The sequence below is a fragment of the Camelina sativa genome, chromosome 11 (assembly GCF_030686135.1).
Source record: "Camelina sativa cultivar CO46 ecotype springtype chromosome 11, ASM3068613v1".
Lineage (NCBI taxonomy): Eukaryota > Viridiplantae > Streptophyta > Magnoliopsida > Brassicales > Brassicaceae > Camelina > Camelina sativa.
Genome location: NC_141890.1, coordinates 47489979 through 47505950, shown reverse-complemented (window position 1 = coordinate 47505950; position 15972 = coordinate 47489979). Strand labels below are relative to the sequence as shown.

General features: G+C 33.8%; 2 protein-coding genes, 1 non-coding gene and 1 pseudogene across 3 annotated transcripts; 2 read left to right on the top strand and 2 right to left on the bottom strand.

Annotated features, from left to right (window-relative positions):
* The first annotated feature begins 205 nt into the window (after positions 1 to 205).
* Positions 206 to 3498, top strand: LOC104726594 (uncharacterized). Its single transcript, XM_010445482.3, has 11 exons — positions 206 to 570; positions 851 to 935; positions 1030 to 1226; positions 1346 to 1428; positions 1697 to 1742; positions 2054 to 2110; positions 2189 to 2243; positions 2320 to 2420; positions 2512 to 2575; positions 2664 to 2797; positions 3027 to 3498. The coding sequence occupies exons 1-11, from the start codon at positions 478 to 480 to the stop codon at positions 3189 to 3191; spliced, it is 1080 nt and encodes a 359-aa protein (XP_010443784.1). The 5' UTR covers positions 206 to 477; the 3' UTR covers positions 3192 to 3498.
* Positions 3499 to 3682: 184 nt separating this feature from the next.
* Positions 3683 to 5453, bottom strand: LOC104726593 (THO complex subunit 4A). The gene is made up of 5 exons (XM_010445481.3): positions 5028 to 5453; positions 4689 to 4838; positions 4467 to 4535; positions 4194 to 4372; positions 3683 to 4096 (listed from the first exon to the last, which is right to left on the bottom strand). The coding sequence occupies exons 1-5, from the start codon at positions 5202 to 5204 to the stop codon at positions 3907 to 3909; spliced, it is 765 nt and encodes a 254-aa protein (XP_010443783.1). The 5' UTR covers positions 5205 to 5453; the 3' UTR covers positions 3683 to 3906.
* Positions 5402 to 5475, top strand: TRNAV-AAC (transfer RNA valine (anticodon AAC)). Its single transcript has one exon. It is a non-coding gene; the product is annotated as a tRNA-Val (tRNA).
* A 6903-nt stretch (positions 5476 to 12378) lies between these two features.
* Positions 12379 to 14518, bottom strand: LOC104726592 (uncharacterized; annotated as a pseudogene).
* Between the last annotated feature and the right edge of the window lie 1454 nt (positions 14519 to 15972).

Here is a 15972-nt window from a genome sequence, read left to right as displayed (position 1 = left end):
TCAGATTTTTGTAAATTTCTAAAAATAGATACAAAAGTGTCGTATTGCATAACAAATTTTGAAAAAGATACAAATCCACGACAAGTTAACGAAGCTACTCAAACACCATACCCATAGTGACGCAAAATTCACATACAACTTTCACAGGAGTGGCCTAAGGGTGTACACGTGGTTTTATCAAAGCGACACGTCATCACTGTTCCTTAACGACGTCGTTTCAAAACAATCTATTCTCTATTCTCCTCTCCTGTCTTAATCGTAGTTACACAGTTAGCAAAAAGCTCTACAAACTAATTTAAATCCAGAGAGACCCCATTCGTGGATTGATTGATTGATTTCTCAGGATAAAATTAAAATTTGAATAAAGAAGAAACAATCATTGTCATCAAATCTCTCGAATCCTTTCTCTCATTCTATCGATAGATCGAGGCGGTGACCCGCATGTGGTAGTTTTGGATCAGTGGTTTTTTTTTTAGAATGGAGAAAGTTTCATCGCCGTCTTCGTCTTCTTCACGGAGGTCTGCTTATCTTGAAGCTCTTACTCAGGAGATTAAAAAGAAGCTTACACGGGTTTGCTTTCCCCCCCCCCCCCCCTTCCAGAGATCTCGATTTTGTGTTGATCGGTTTCGATTTTACCCAGAAACACACAGATTTCGATTTCAGTTCCTCATGACACATGCGTTAGATTGATGATTTCACTATACATGCATTTAGAATACTTAGTTTTGTTTCAATTTTGAGAATCTACGGGTTTCCGATTAAGAGATCATCTTCATGCAATCTGATTTTGTTTATCCGGCTAGATTTCTGGATTTTTTTGTCATTTTAAGGACTTGTGATCTTTGTATAGGCTGTTGTCTCTCCAGCACAAACACGCAACTTGTTACAGGACTTATTCGCTGATATAGCTCTCGAAGTTGACGAACGAGCCAAAGGTTGGTTAACAAACACTATTTTGGTGAAATTGTTTCATGAATCTGTTTGCATCTTTTGGAATTCAACTTATTGGAACTGGAATTTTATAAGCAGATGTGATCCTTAGCAAAGAAGAAGATGTGATTTCTTCTGATGAAGCTGATGCTGATGGTCCATTGTGTTTTTTCGACGTTCTTGCTGATTATTATGTGAAAGTCTCTGAGAGGGGGAAAGATATTCTTGATTTGATGGTTCAGCTCTGGAGTCAGTCCTTTGCATCACATATATTCTCTCTACTGTTTCATAAATGGGTAGGTAATTGTGAAATCTTGCGATTTTGTTTTTAGTGTTTATTATCAGTCCCCTGAGGTTTACTCTTTGCATTGTCTTTAGTCCATTGTTTTGAACATGTTTCTATTATCCTTCTCAGCTGTTTGAGGTTGAGCTTGACAATCAAGCAATACTCCTGCGATATTCTTCGGCTCTGGTGCAGGGAGCAACAAATGTCTTCTGGTATAATTTATGAACTCTCTGGCATTAAAAATTGACATCTTTACATCATGCTGAATCGCTTGGTTCAGTGTGTATACCTCACTAGGTTTACGTTGTGTACTTTGGATCTGTAGTTGTGGCATTGGCCTAATTTTAGTACTAATTTTTTAGTTTGTTAAGAAGTGATATGATAGTCTTTCCAACTCTTTTCCTACTTTAGATTGCCTTGCAAAGCAATATGAGATTATGAGGGTAACAGGTGATAATCTACTTATTATATTAATTGCAGGATAGACATCCAGACTAATACAAGGCGCTTCCAAAGTCTCTTTCGGGTATCTTCTTTTCCTCAGATATATCATAGTTTTCCATCTTCTTGTGTTGGATAATTTTACGTATATTAGGAACTTTAGTTATTAATATATACAGTAAGATTTTGTTCTCAACATCTTTGAGCTAGAACATATAAACCACACATGCTAAAGATCATCATCTCCTCTTCTATGATGTTACCTTGTTTAATCTCTGATAGATCTTCTAGCCAGTAAATATCGCTTTGTACTTGTCAAATCTGGTTGTCACTATCACACGCTCAAGTTTTCATGGCAATTGGATATTGTAACTAACCGTCTCTGTGTTCTCCTAGTATCTTCTTGAGGAAGTTGCATTGGAACCGATCCGATTGAAAAAAATTCCCGTTCAGGTGATTGTTTTTTCAACATTATCATGATGGTTGAACTGATTTCTGTCTGTAAATTGACACTCTTATACCTAATTTTAGGCTCAGAGGGAGCTGTATCTCTTGCTCTCAAGGTTCATTTTCTTTTACAATTCAGGTAGTACACCTTTCTCTGAAAAGTTATCATTGGAACCAAAACGTTTCTTCTTGTTCCCTGACAAATTGTTGTGCAGTGGATAAACTCGATAGCTTCTTGAGGAACTTTCCAGAGTTTCCAAATGCTTTCTTGATAGGAGGACCGGGAGATTTCCTTGTGATCGAACTTACTGATCAGGTATAGAAGCAGCAAATACTTTATGACTATCTACAATTTTATCTCAAAAAAAGAAACACATCACCGATCTAATACTTTTTTTGTAATGCAGCTGCAAAAACTGAAGGTGGAACCGGTGTTGCTACATTATCTTTCTCAGATGAAGATTCTTCAAGGTACATTTATCTCCTTTAGGAACTTGGCTTAATGCAGCCTCTAACATGGAATCATCAAAGTATAAGCAATGTTGAATTACATCTGCAGGTATGGAACTGAGAATGACCACTAGCACGAGGTTAAAGGCATGTTTATATAGTTTTACATCTCCTGGAGGTCCAATGTACCCGACAAGAGCTGTCCGTCATGCAGCCTGGGATTCTTTGGATTCCCTCTTTCCCGTGAGTATTTCCTTGTGATAAAAGTCAGATTTAAACCCATTGTTTTGACTGCGAGAGGTCCATAAGTGCACTGTTTTTAAAGACTATCTGAGAAACCTCTTATATATCTAGAAGGACCCAGAGCTCAGCAAAACAGTCCCAAATTCACCCGTTGAATGTCTTTAACACTTGCAAGTAGATCACAGATATGGATAAGGCTTGGCTTGTAATATATACTTTTGTCTTGCAGGTTGGGCGTTACCCGAGGCATCTCATTAGTCTATTTTTCAGGCTGCTATATCCGTGGTACTGGCCATCCTCGTGTTGGAATTTTGTGGTTTCTTGCATTAAGGCGGTACTATATTCTATCGTAAGGCTCATCTTTTCACGGCGAGAAAAGCCAAGGCAGAGCTAAATAGCCTTTCGTTTTGATGAAGCTTACAGCATGAATCCAATCCTTGTGTATATACAGTAATGTGGTTTTGGTCACGGAGGCAAACCAGAGAGCCTTAACTTCATCCGTATTGCTTTCTATGGAGAAGATAGAATCCGTTGTATGAAATATCCTATGGAATAGCTTTTGGCGTGTGTCATTGTTTAAATTGGTATTTTGCTATAGAGGATGATGTATTGGATGATGTATTGTGTGACCAAATCCACTTTTTGTAGAAGAACCAATTTCATCCGTTTGTTCTTCCATTAGAAATTTTCTTTTGACTAAACCAAAGTTTGACGTGTTTTGTAAGACTATACAACAATTTTGTTCAACGGTTTGATGCAGACAAAACAATTCAATCAAAATACTGGTTTCTGAATAAGAAAAGAGACGGCATACAAATTTTTAAGCAGATTTAGAAGTCTTGTAAGCAAGCCTGGTTTCTGAGAACTTGTTTGACGCATATGATCTGTAGATGAAACTGGTATTCCTTCCTCTGCCTTTTTACGATAAACAACAACTTTTAAATTAAAGTCTAACACAGATTCTCAATTCTATATAGTCATTCTAATGAAACAAATGAACAGCACACAGCCAAAAAGGCTCTAAGTGGCCAAAGCCTCTGGCAACCGTTTATCTCAGATTCCTTCCCTCCTAAACCCCCTTGCGGTTTGAGAAGCTCAGTCACTTTTCCTTAGTTTGTCTCCATATCTCCAGAATGATACTTATCAAGATCTGCATCAAGATCTTCAGCAGATATCTTCTCTGCAGGGCCCTTACCAGGACGTCTGCCACCGGCTCCTCGACCACCACCTCGGCCACCAGCTCCTCGACCACCACTACGGCCACCACCACGTTGTTGACCACCTCTCCCTTGTCCTCCTCTGCTAACACAGCAAGACACACACTTTCAATAAAACTCACAAGATCAAAGAAGCTTTATTACATAAAATACACAATGAGCAATGTGTAGAATCTCACCTCCATGGACCACCATTGGAGTTTCCATTTGCAGATCTACCAGAAGGTGCTGCAGCGGATTGAAGATTGGTGCCCACAATCTCTATCTTCATGGGTTTTCCATCCAGTTGAACATCGTTATACTTCTTCACAGCTGCGAGTGCATCACCACGCCGAGAGTACACTACTTCAGCGGTTCCCTAATGGTAATAAAGTAGTATACAATACTTAAGTCTTCAAGACTCAACTAGAGAGGAAAGACATATGTGCAACAAAAACTATCATCTCAAGTACCCTAGATCTTCCACTCCTATCGAAATGGACTGTGTAGCGTTTAAGTTCCCCAACTTCAGCAAATAGTTCCTGCAAATTAACACAAAACATATCCATATTAACAACGAATTCATTAAGTTAAAGACGATGGTTGAATCCACAAAACCCTAACTAGTAGCTACAATACAAATTGCTAATGAGGCAGAGTAACAAGAGAATTAGGGTAAAGAACAATATTGGTACCTTAATGTCTTCGTTCATGACACCGTAATCCAAATTGGAGATGTAAAGCTTGGTTCCAGTTTCGATTCCGGCGGAAGAACGGCTGGAACGGGAAGGGAAATCTTCAGATCTATCGGAGAACATGTCGTGACCCCAGGTGGACTCCGGCGCCTATACAACCAAATGAATCCGTTTGTTTGATTTTTTGTTTTTTCCACTTTTTGAGAGATTTTTTATATAAAGAAAACGTCAACGCAGAGTCTATTTCCATTATGAATCGGCAGATCTGAGAAGAAAGATCCGGCCAAACTAGAGAGGAAGAAGAAGAGAGAAAGAACAGATGTAGATCGGGATTTGGACCTTGGCTGATTGGTATGGAGCAGATCGGTTTGATTTCCGATTAGGGTTGTTGCGACGAGTTGGACCCGGTCCGGATCCGGAACCAGATCCAGATCCACGGGCGGGGCCGGCTCCACCACGAGACTTACGGTTCTTGGCGATCATATCGTCGAGAGACATATCTAATCCAGTCGACATCTCGAAAATTTCTCCGATTGACGTTTCTCTTTGGACGGCGGAGGTTAGAGAATATAATGACAAAGGAGAGAGAGGCGATGAGAGAAGAAGAAAAGGTTCGGCTATTGCTAAAGCCCAAGGTTGAGCCGACACAAGGGAAAGGGGTTAAAATGCTACACTTTGTAATATAAATAATTTTGGTTGAGCTAACGCATGAAGGTTTCGTGGTGTAGTTGGTTATCACATCAGTCTAACACACTGAAGGTCTCCGATTCGAACCCGGGCGAAGCCATTTTGTTTTGTCTTTCTTTTCCATAAAGGCAATTCAATATTTTTTGTACTGTATCTAGTAAGTGATTACGATCCTTTAGAATGACGGGGATGTTGATCTAAGGCAATTCAATGTTGCAACGAGTGTAACAGTAGATACATATTGTGATTGTTAGAATCACTTGTAAACCTTTTATCCGAGGGTCGATAATGGTTTTTTGCTGAAGACAAAGAGAATATTCCATACATTTAAAGGTGCAAATAGATTTATGAGATATATAAAACATGTCTAGTAGTAGTAGCACTCCATAATTCTCACAAAAACTTGAAGTTTATGGAGTATAAAGGGAAATCCTAATTAAATTGTCAGAACTAGTAAAGATTCTATTGCCACAAGCAACAAATTTGAGAAGTATTAAATTAAATAAAATAACGCATAATATATAAATGATAGCAATCTGAATAAATGCTACCAAAATTGTGTTTTACGAATGTTGCGATTGTGCATTGTAATGGGTTTTTTTTTTGTAAAATTGCAACTGTTCATTGTAAAATTGTGTTTATTCGAATATTCATATATATATATATATATATATATTTGTCTGTGTGAACTGTTTTTATTTATTTACCATGATACAAAATAATATAAAATTTCAATTTCAACAGTTTTTACAGCTTTCTAAATTATTCTCTAGCATTCATTCTTTTAAAAGTAAAGAAATTCCTCCAAATCTTGATTTAAAAAAAGATTTTTGGAATGATGAATCTAATTTACAACTTTTAGTTAATTTTAAATATAAAAATTTAATGAAAATACCTAAAGTCTTTTTCCAAGAGTTAGATGAATTATATAGTGAACCTTTGGATTTGACTTTTACTTTTGAATATGGTAATAAAGATGACTTGTGAAGATGTTTGGATTGGTACTTTGATTACTTTGTTGTAATCTATCTATCTATTATAGTATATATGATCGTGTATTCGTGTTCCTTTTTTTAATATATTATAATTTTAAATTTTGCAACAAATTATAATTGTAGCATATTATAATTAGCAACAAACTCAGTTTTGGACATATTATAACTTTCACTTTGCAACAAATTAAACTCTGTTCAAAAGTTACTGTAGAAAAAAATCATAAAAGCCTAAATGGGCACTTGTAAAAACAACAAAAATAAATGGGTAGGGTTCTAAATGGGTAGCATATACAGTAAAACTTCTATAAATTAATAATGTTGCAAGACATTTTATTAACTTATAGTGATATTAATTTATCTATAAATTAATAATAATTATTTTATAGTGTAAAATAATAATTATTAATTTATAGATATATTGTTTAAAGTTTCAAAAATTATGAATTGAGATAATTTTAGTAAAATAAGATTAGAATTTTGGATGTTGTAAATATTACGGTATTGGAATTGAATTTGAAATATTTAGAAACATTATTGAAAATAAATTACAAATACTATAGACAAATTCAGTTATATACATGACATACATATATTCAAATTTATGAATAAAAATATCAGTTGTCGTATTTTAATAGTCTATCAAACTATCAAATGTAAATGATGCACATTTAGAAATTGATAACTTTAAAACGTTTTAGTTATTTTTATGAAATGTTATAGAATATTTTATATCATTATAATTTGAAGATACAACATAACAATTGTATTATAAATATGAGCTTTAAGAGAAATATACTTTATTATATCAGCATATATATATATATATATAATTTACATGATTATTAATTTATGATATTATTGGGGCCATATTTTACATAGAGATTTCAAAAAAAATATTATTTTATTATTTTATCGAATTTTGTTATTTTTTACATTGTCACGACTTGGGACTAGCAAAATATATTAATTTATAGTGTTTATTAATATATAGAGTATTAATTTATAGAGGTTTTACTATAAAAGGGACTAAAAGGGTATATTACTAAATGAGCAGGGTTTTAATGGGCAAGTTAGACCCATCTTAACATCACCAAGCAGTTTATATAGGTTGCATATATCAGAATTTGGATTCTGCATTAACATTACTACAAATTCATGATCTGAAAAGATATCCTCAAGTTATATGACAAACTTATATATTTTTCATTTGTGTTGGACGTTTTAATTGCAGTAAACGTGAAATGAATCGTTTTAAATGGTATTTTTTTCCAGATAAAATTTTACTATTAGAAGAAAAACAATAATTTTGATTTGTCACTTCAATATAAAAGGAGGACATTTTCGTTAAATAATGTTTTATATATATTTTTAAAATGTCATACAGTTGTGTCTGTTCATTGTAGAGTTTAGTCTTTTACCATAAAATATCTATATAATATATTTATTTTAAAAAAATATATGGTTGCATATGTTTATTATAAATTTGTGTCTTCTTAGATAACTAACAAATCAATGAATCATTGATCGCTAACACAATTTTTTTTGTTTCATGCTGAATCTAAATAATTTGAATTTTAATATTCAATATCCAACAAACCAAACCATTTATATCGGTATGGTTCTGTTCGTTTTTTTTATTACGGATTTTTTGCCCACCCTTGTCCACCAGAATACAATACATAATATTCAAAATTCTTGCCACTTGGTTCTCCGAGAAGGCCAACTTGTGGGTCTCCGGATTCATATCGTTCTTTGAGGATTTGTTGTGAAGTTTTCTTTTTCTTTTTTCTCCTACGCTTTGGGATGTCATCATCATCGGAGCTATTCATCTGACAATGTTGGCAATCACAAACATCAAAGAATTTGTGGCCTTCTTCATCTTGGAATGAGTAAATGGGTTTTCCTAGAGAATCAAAAGATGAGATTGGAACACCAGATAAACGTGGATTGAACTCCAAGATTTGAGCGTCTTCAAAAGAAGTAATTGTGTTGATTTCTGTGCAGAAAGTCGTCGGTCTTGACTTTTCTTCTTGTTGCTCAAAAGCAATCTCTACAGATCCATCTTTTCTTCTATGAATAGAAGAATCTACCGATTGTATTGGAATGCTCCAGTCATGGTGTTTTTCGTAATTGGTAACCCATGATTCTGGAAGTAACTTGACAAGCTCATCTCTAGGAATCTGTCTAGGAATATGGATGCACGATGGGCTGTGTTGTGACTCCAATTGTATGAGTAACACATCGTCAGTGTCTCTGGGGAGACTTAAGTCCATTGCATGATTTTGGACTCTATATGCCATTTGATGGTGGAGTGTTGCTGCATACATGTTTCCAATCTGTGGGGCGCATGTGATTTGCAACTGGATTTGCATGTTCTGATATATTTGTGGGTCTTCTAATGCCATGTTGAAATTAGGGAAAAGGGTGACAGAAACAGTGCCAGCGCTTGGTGCTGTCTGGATATTTGCAATGCAAGCGTTCTGATATTCTCTGTATCGGGTGTCAAGGAGAGCTACTCGTGCCACAACTGGTAAGTCTTTTTTGCCATGAAGTGTTAGCGCCAAGCGTATTGCTCCATATTGAAGATGGGTATATCCTTGAGTTCGCCAATGATGTATCATGCCTTCATTGATTCTGAGGGGAATCATTTGTTCTGTTTCTGTCGCCGGGATGAGATGTTGTTCTAACGGAGATGCTAGAATGAGCTCCTTGGCGTTATGCTTGTTTGGGACGAACACTTGACGAATGACTTTTGGAAAAGTGGAATTTGGTTTGGTGAAAGCTTTGTAAGGATTAAGTAACGCGAGTTGGGTAATAGGAACTTTACTATCATCACTCACATACTCTACTTCATATAAGTAATCAACTTTTTTAGAATTTGATCGTCGAAAAGAGGGAGCTTTAGACAAAGAAGAAGAACTTTCCATAATATAGGATAGAACCAGAAACCAAGACAGAATGATATAACTCTCTTCTAACCTTTGAAGTAATAACAATCCATAAGTTGTCTCCTTGTTTTCTTTTATGTACTACTAATATAGAGAAAACAATCAAGATGTGCTTAGCTACGCACACCAAGGCAACACATCTACTATACCAAAAGCCTCAAGGTACTTCGAGCATCACAACCTCATAGAAAATTTTCTCCATACCTTTTTTCTTAGCATAGTTAGATTTCTGATGTGGAGGATCCATTAATATGGCAACCACAGAGCATACTTTCTTACTAGCATAGTAGAAGACAACGTCATGGCATATTACCTCTCCGGAAGAGAAGAGCTAGAGTTTAGACTGTCATGGCTCTGATAGCAAAATTACACACACATAGTGGTACAACCACTAAGGAGATTTTTAGGATCAATTAAGGCTAAGTGTTTAGGAAGTGTTTTTGGAATGAATATGTAAGGATATAAGAAAGATCTTTATACAAAGGGATATGCTTTATTATTTAAACACTCAAAGGATTACAATTACTCTAAAGAATCTCACTCAAACTCACTTGCTCAAGCTTGAATGAAACTCTTCACCAAGCCTCGCTATTTATAGTACAAGTTTTAGGGAATATTACATAGAATATTCCTTATCAAATCTATAGTACATTTTGGACATTAATTAATTAGTTGTTGTATTTACCTTGATTTATGACCTATTCCAGAAATATATATAAGAATTTTGAAAAGAAGGTAAAGAACCAAGATAAAACAGAATTTGTAATAAGAAAAAAAAACAAATATATAAGAATTAGATGTTAGATAATCATAGTTATTTTTTAGGAAAACACAAAACAATAATGAAAAGTGAATTAATGTTAAATGAAAAATGAAAATGTATTTTCTACCATAACATCTAATAGTTGTTAGGTAATTACCTTGTAACTAGAACTTTCAAATGTTATCTCTCCAAATATTACCAAATCATTCAAACGGAATCAAACAATATTAGTCAGAAATGGCATATTCAATAAATGATACAAGTAGAGTCATATTTAAATGTATTATTTAAAATGCTTCACTTTCCAATACATGTAATTCATATTTTTTTTTTTCATCTTCAATTGTGGTAACTAAGTTTTTTCTCAAAATATATTTTTATCAAATCTATAGTACATTTTGGATATTAATTAATTAGTTGTTGTATTTACCTTGATTTATGACCTATTACAGAAATATATATATATAAGAATTTTGAAAAGAAGGTAAAGAACCAAGATAAAACATAATTTGTGTAATAAGAAAAAAAACAAATATATAAGACATAAATGTTAGATAATCATAGTTGTTTTTTAAGAAAACACAAAACAAGAATGAAAAGTGAAAAAATGTTAAATGAAAAATAAAAATGTATTTTCTACCATAACATCTAATAGTTGTTAGGTAATTACCTTGTAATTAGAATTTTCAAATGTTATCTCTCCAAATATTACCAAATCATTCAAACTGATTCAAACAGTATTAGTCGGAAATGACATATTCAATAAATAATAGAAGTAGTTCATATTTAAATGTATTATTTAAAATGCTTCACTTTTCAATACATTTAATTCATATTTTTTTTTTTCATCTTCAATTGTGGTAACTAAGTTTTTTCTCAAAATATATTTTTATCAAATCTATAGTACATTTTGGACATTAATTAATTAGTTGTTGTATTTACCTTGATTTATGACCTATTACAGAAACATATATATAAGAATTTTGAAAAGAAGGTAAAGAACCAAGATTAAAAAGAATTTGTAATAAGAAAAAAAATATAAGAATTAGATGTTAGATAATCTGAGTTATTTTTAGGAAAACACAAAACAAGAATGAAAAGTGAAGTAATGTTAAATGAAAAATGAATATGTATTTTCTACCATAACATTTAATAGTTGTTAGATAATTTACCTTGTAATTAGAACTTTCAAATGTTATCTTCTCTTAATATTACTAAATTATTCAAACTGATTAAAACGATATTAGTAGAAAATGGCATATTCGATAAATGATACAAGTAGTTCATATTTAAACGTATTATTTAAAATGCTTCACTTTCCAAAATACATGTAATTCATATTTTGTATTTCATCTTCAGTTGTAACTAAGTTTTTTCTTACAATATATTTTTATCAAATCTATAGTAGTACACAAGCTACATAATATGTTTAAAATATTTTTTTTGTTATTTACATATCTTGTCTTGGTTATTATTGTCTTCTATCAAACATAATTTAAATAAACTTCATGCATGAGATGCGGGGTAAAATTCACCAGATAAATATATTGTGTCTGGACAAACCATCCAAACTACATGTACACGCTTTACCTAAAGTTATATTGTGGACAAGATCCCCTAAAGTTATATTGTGGTGTCGAACTCACCACACCAGATTGTGACTGGACGAACCATCCCACTACATGTACAAGCTCCCGTATAAGCCTTTGCTTTGCAAAAAGCTAGTTCAAACAAGAAATGAAGGCGCTGTCAAAATGGTTTGGGGCTTATATATAAGACGTAGACTTGAAGCTAAAGCAGTTTCACTTTACTCAAGGATAGTCTAGTCCCTAGTAAAGAAAAGTTTCAACTAATTGTCAAACCGGATGAAGAAAATATAACAACAAAATTTGAATGGTGCAATACAACAAACCACTCATTAAACATAAGTTCAATGCCGGCTTAACTAGGGGACAAGCGGTGCGACATTTGTGAGATGTAAGAGGCAAATAATTTTTTTTTTCTATATAAAAAAAAATTTATAAGATAAAAGGCGCAAAAAAAATAATAATGTAAGATAAATGGACACAAAAAAAAATAATGCAAGATAAAGGGCACAAAAAAATAATGCAAGATAAAAGGGTACAAAAATATATGTAAAATAAAAGAGACAAAAACAAAATTTGTAAAATAAAATAATATATTAAAATATGTTTTTAAGTATTTATTTTGATGAGTGAATAACTAAAAAGATATTTTATCTTCTACAATTATTTCAACTGACTCCAATAACAGAACGAAAATAAATTTTTATAATCTTGTTAAGTGTTTATATATTATCAAAATAAATCCATATTTTTCAACATATAACATAGGTTAAAAAAAATTTGGCCTTTTATTCAAAAAAAAAAAAAATTTGCCCAGGGCCCTAAAAACCTTGAGCCGACACTGCATAAGTTCAAACTTCTTCACCCAAATAACTAGATAAACATGAACGAGAACAAATATATCCATTGGCTTCATTAAGAATCTTTATGATGACCGAGTCTTTGCATCGAGTGTGACATTGGATGCATAATGGCCGAGTGTTGTGATTGTTATGAACTACCTCAACATCAATTTCTTTTTCTCCAAAACAGAAGATGCGTCCTGGCATCAGACGTGAGAAATCTCCTAGTACGCATTGAACATGTAAAGTGACTCCACAATCAGAACACATGTATAACCATATACTTGGATCTAATTCCATCTCACAAATGTCGCACCAATATTTTCCACTCGCCTCTTCCTCTTCGCCACAAAACAAAGTGAGAGGGTGCCCATCGTTCCTATGCCATATCTTTTTTTGGCAAACTAGCACAATACAAACACAAGTCAAAATCACAAACATCACAACCGAGAAAATGGCTATCTATACTGTTATAGCATCCATCACAGTAGTGGTCATCATATTTAGAAAAATATAAGGGATGTTCATGGCCATCATGGACGAACGGCTCATTAAAGGAACCACAATGTATATCTATATCCCACCATTCATGGGAGCTGTACTTGAAACCGTCAGATAATGTTCTACACATAGTGCAGTCGACTACAGCTGTGCTATGAGCTCCCATTAATGTGTATGGCCTCGTGCCAAAGACAACTCTTTTCTTCTTAGAAAGATTAGCACACTTTTCATGAAGAACAAAGTGACATTCCTCTTCCTCACAAACGTAGATGGAGCCACGTCCAACTTGTTGGATACATGCTTCACATATGTGCTCCTCATGAAATAATCGCGTTGTCCCTGTGGAGCTTTAGAGTATGTTTGTCATGAAGAAAATGACATATCAAGTTATCGCCTACAACCTCGAATGGTGAAATATCTTCGGTTTCATCAGGAACCCCTTCCAAATCAACATGATCCCATAGGTCATATCTCACTGCACATTTAGGATGAACTGCATATCCAGGGCAAATAGAGCAAGAATAAGCCCCATAGTATTGACTTAAACTTTCCCGACAAACTCCGCATGTCAAACACCCAACACCGAGATGATGAGTGAAATAAATTCGATGATCGTGACGATTGATATTGATGACGCGGGGTAAGCCGATACAACATCTTTCAGTGAAAAAATCACACTGAAGACATACATACAACTCGAACTTGCTTTCTTCTCCACAAATGTCACATGTAAATGAGATTCTCTTTGAAAAGAGAGTAAGTGGATGCTTGTGGGTCTTGCTATGCTCAATAACACGGGGTGGTGGCTTTTTGGTACAACCAAGGCACACTGCGAAGTTGCATGTGGAACAACGATAAAGCATGTTTCCTGGTAATTCTTTACATAAAAGACAAGTCTTCTCAACATCATCCGTAAGTGATTCAGATGTGATTAACTCGAGAGGATGATTAGAGTGGCAAGGGTGATTTACCTCTTTGGAGAGATGAACGCAATTCACGTGAAAGTACACATGGCATTCAAGACATGAATAGGATGGTCGTCCATCAATAGACTCCTTACATAATTCACAAGGGACCTTCTCCTCCCGTATCTTCAAGAAAACAAGAGGGTGCTCATGGCACAGCGGATGCTCGATAGCATGTGGTGATGGTTTCATCCCACAAGCCAAATCCACCTTGAGCTCGCATGTGGAACAACTATAAGACGGAAAGGATAGCTGTTGTCCACACAAATCGCATATACCATCTCTCGTGTCATTAGAGAACAGGAGAGCATATTGGGCGTGGAAACTATGGTTGATGATCTCTCCTGGGGCCTCGGCGCACTCCTTATGAAACCAAACGAAACAGTAAGGTTCATTGCAGTAGTAGCCGCAGTAAATGGTATCCTTTACATGGCAGCCATCACATTCACCGATAACCAATCGAGCTGTAGGAAAAAAGAGGATGCTCATGAACGGGTAGGTTTACTGCTGTTGTGTCCATTTCTGGATCGATATAAGTGAGAATGAATCAAAGAGGTTTGATGAGATCCCCAAGTGAAACGAGAAGACGTCATTATATGCTTCTCTGTAATCCCAAGTAATATATTAAGTGTCAAAGAGTTATTAGCAAAATAGACCAATAACTATCTTAACTAAACAAATTACACCTTTCTCTTTCTATAAAAAGAAACTAAGGAAATTAAACGTTAAGTGTAGTCTTCATCTATTTTCTTCAAACCTAGACATAAAATACTGGCCAAATTTAATTTAAAAAAAAAAAAAAAAAAAAAAAAAAACTACGCTTCAAGAGATATCTATTTTAATAATCTTTTTTTTTTCTTTTCCATTTACCCTTTTCTTTTCTCAGAAATCAGAATTGTTCGTACGTAGTTTCATATATAGTGGATGAATTAGTTTAATCGTCGCGCTGTTTTAATGTCTACTAGATTGGATATTTGGATTCGGTGACTTTACTTTCATTTGGATCACCACATACTCTAAAAGAATACGAACAAATTGAGGAGACTAAATTAAAAAACATTTGTTGTTAAACTTTTCTCTTAAACTTTAAAGAGACAATACAGTTGTCTATAGCGTCAGTTTAACGTAAGGTCAAAATCTCACGAGGTTGGGTTGAAAGGATTAAGAAACTTCGGAGACCTTATTGCAATTTACCATAAAAATATGAATCAAAGTAAAAATAAAAATACAACAATAACTGTTGACAAGTCTTTTTTATTAGTTTCTCAAATGTTAGCTGATAAAAAAATGGACCAGAGGCTAATTTTTTGAAGGACTCATTGTCTCCACTCTCCACGACTCCACTTGGATACTTTCTTAATTTATTTTTTGAAGGACTCATCACTCCTGTAAACAGCTAAGATATTATTGTTAAGGCTGCTAGTTGTCATGAACCAAAAGCCTATATAATAGTTTATTATATGCTTTATTAACTAGTCAATTGCTTTTGATATAGAAAATTTGACTTATATAAAAATAAAGATGTCATAAGTTATGACTTGCAACTTTTAAGTTCTTCACAAATGACGAGGAACTGTGTAATGTGCTAGTTTTAAAAGATATCATATCACCACCATGTAACATAATTTGATAATTTAAATTCGAATTCAAAAATATACATAAAAAAAAATGGTGGATTTATATTCGAGAATTGCTTATTTTTTAAAACTATAAATAATTGCGTATGAAATATTTTTGGGAAAAATGTTATTTAAACTATAAACTTTCAAATTTTGGTTATTTAAACCATGAACTTTGTTGTAGGTCATTTAAAACATCAAGTTTTGTTAACTAGCTTTTTTAAACATGAAATTTCGTTGACCAACCCAAAAAAGACATGACGTGAAATCCGATATTGACCTATTAACAAACGTTACTATGTCGTTAATCACTCCGTTACTAGCAAAACGACGTCGTTTTGATGGAAGTTTTAATTCGAATAAATGTCATTTAAACCA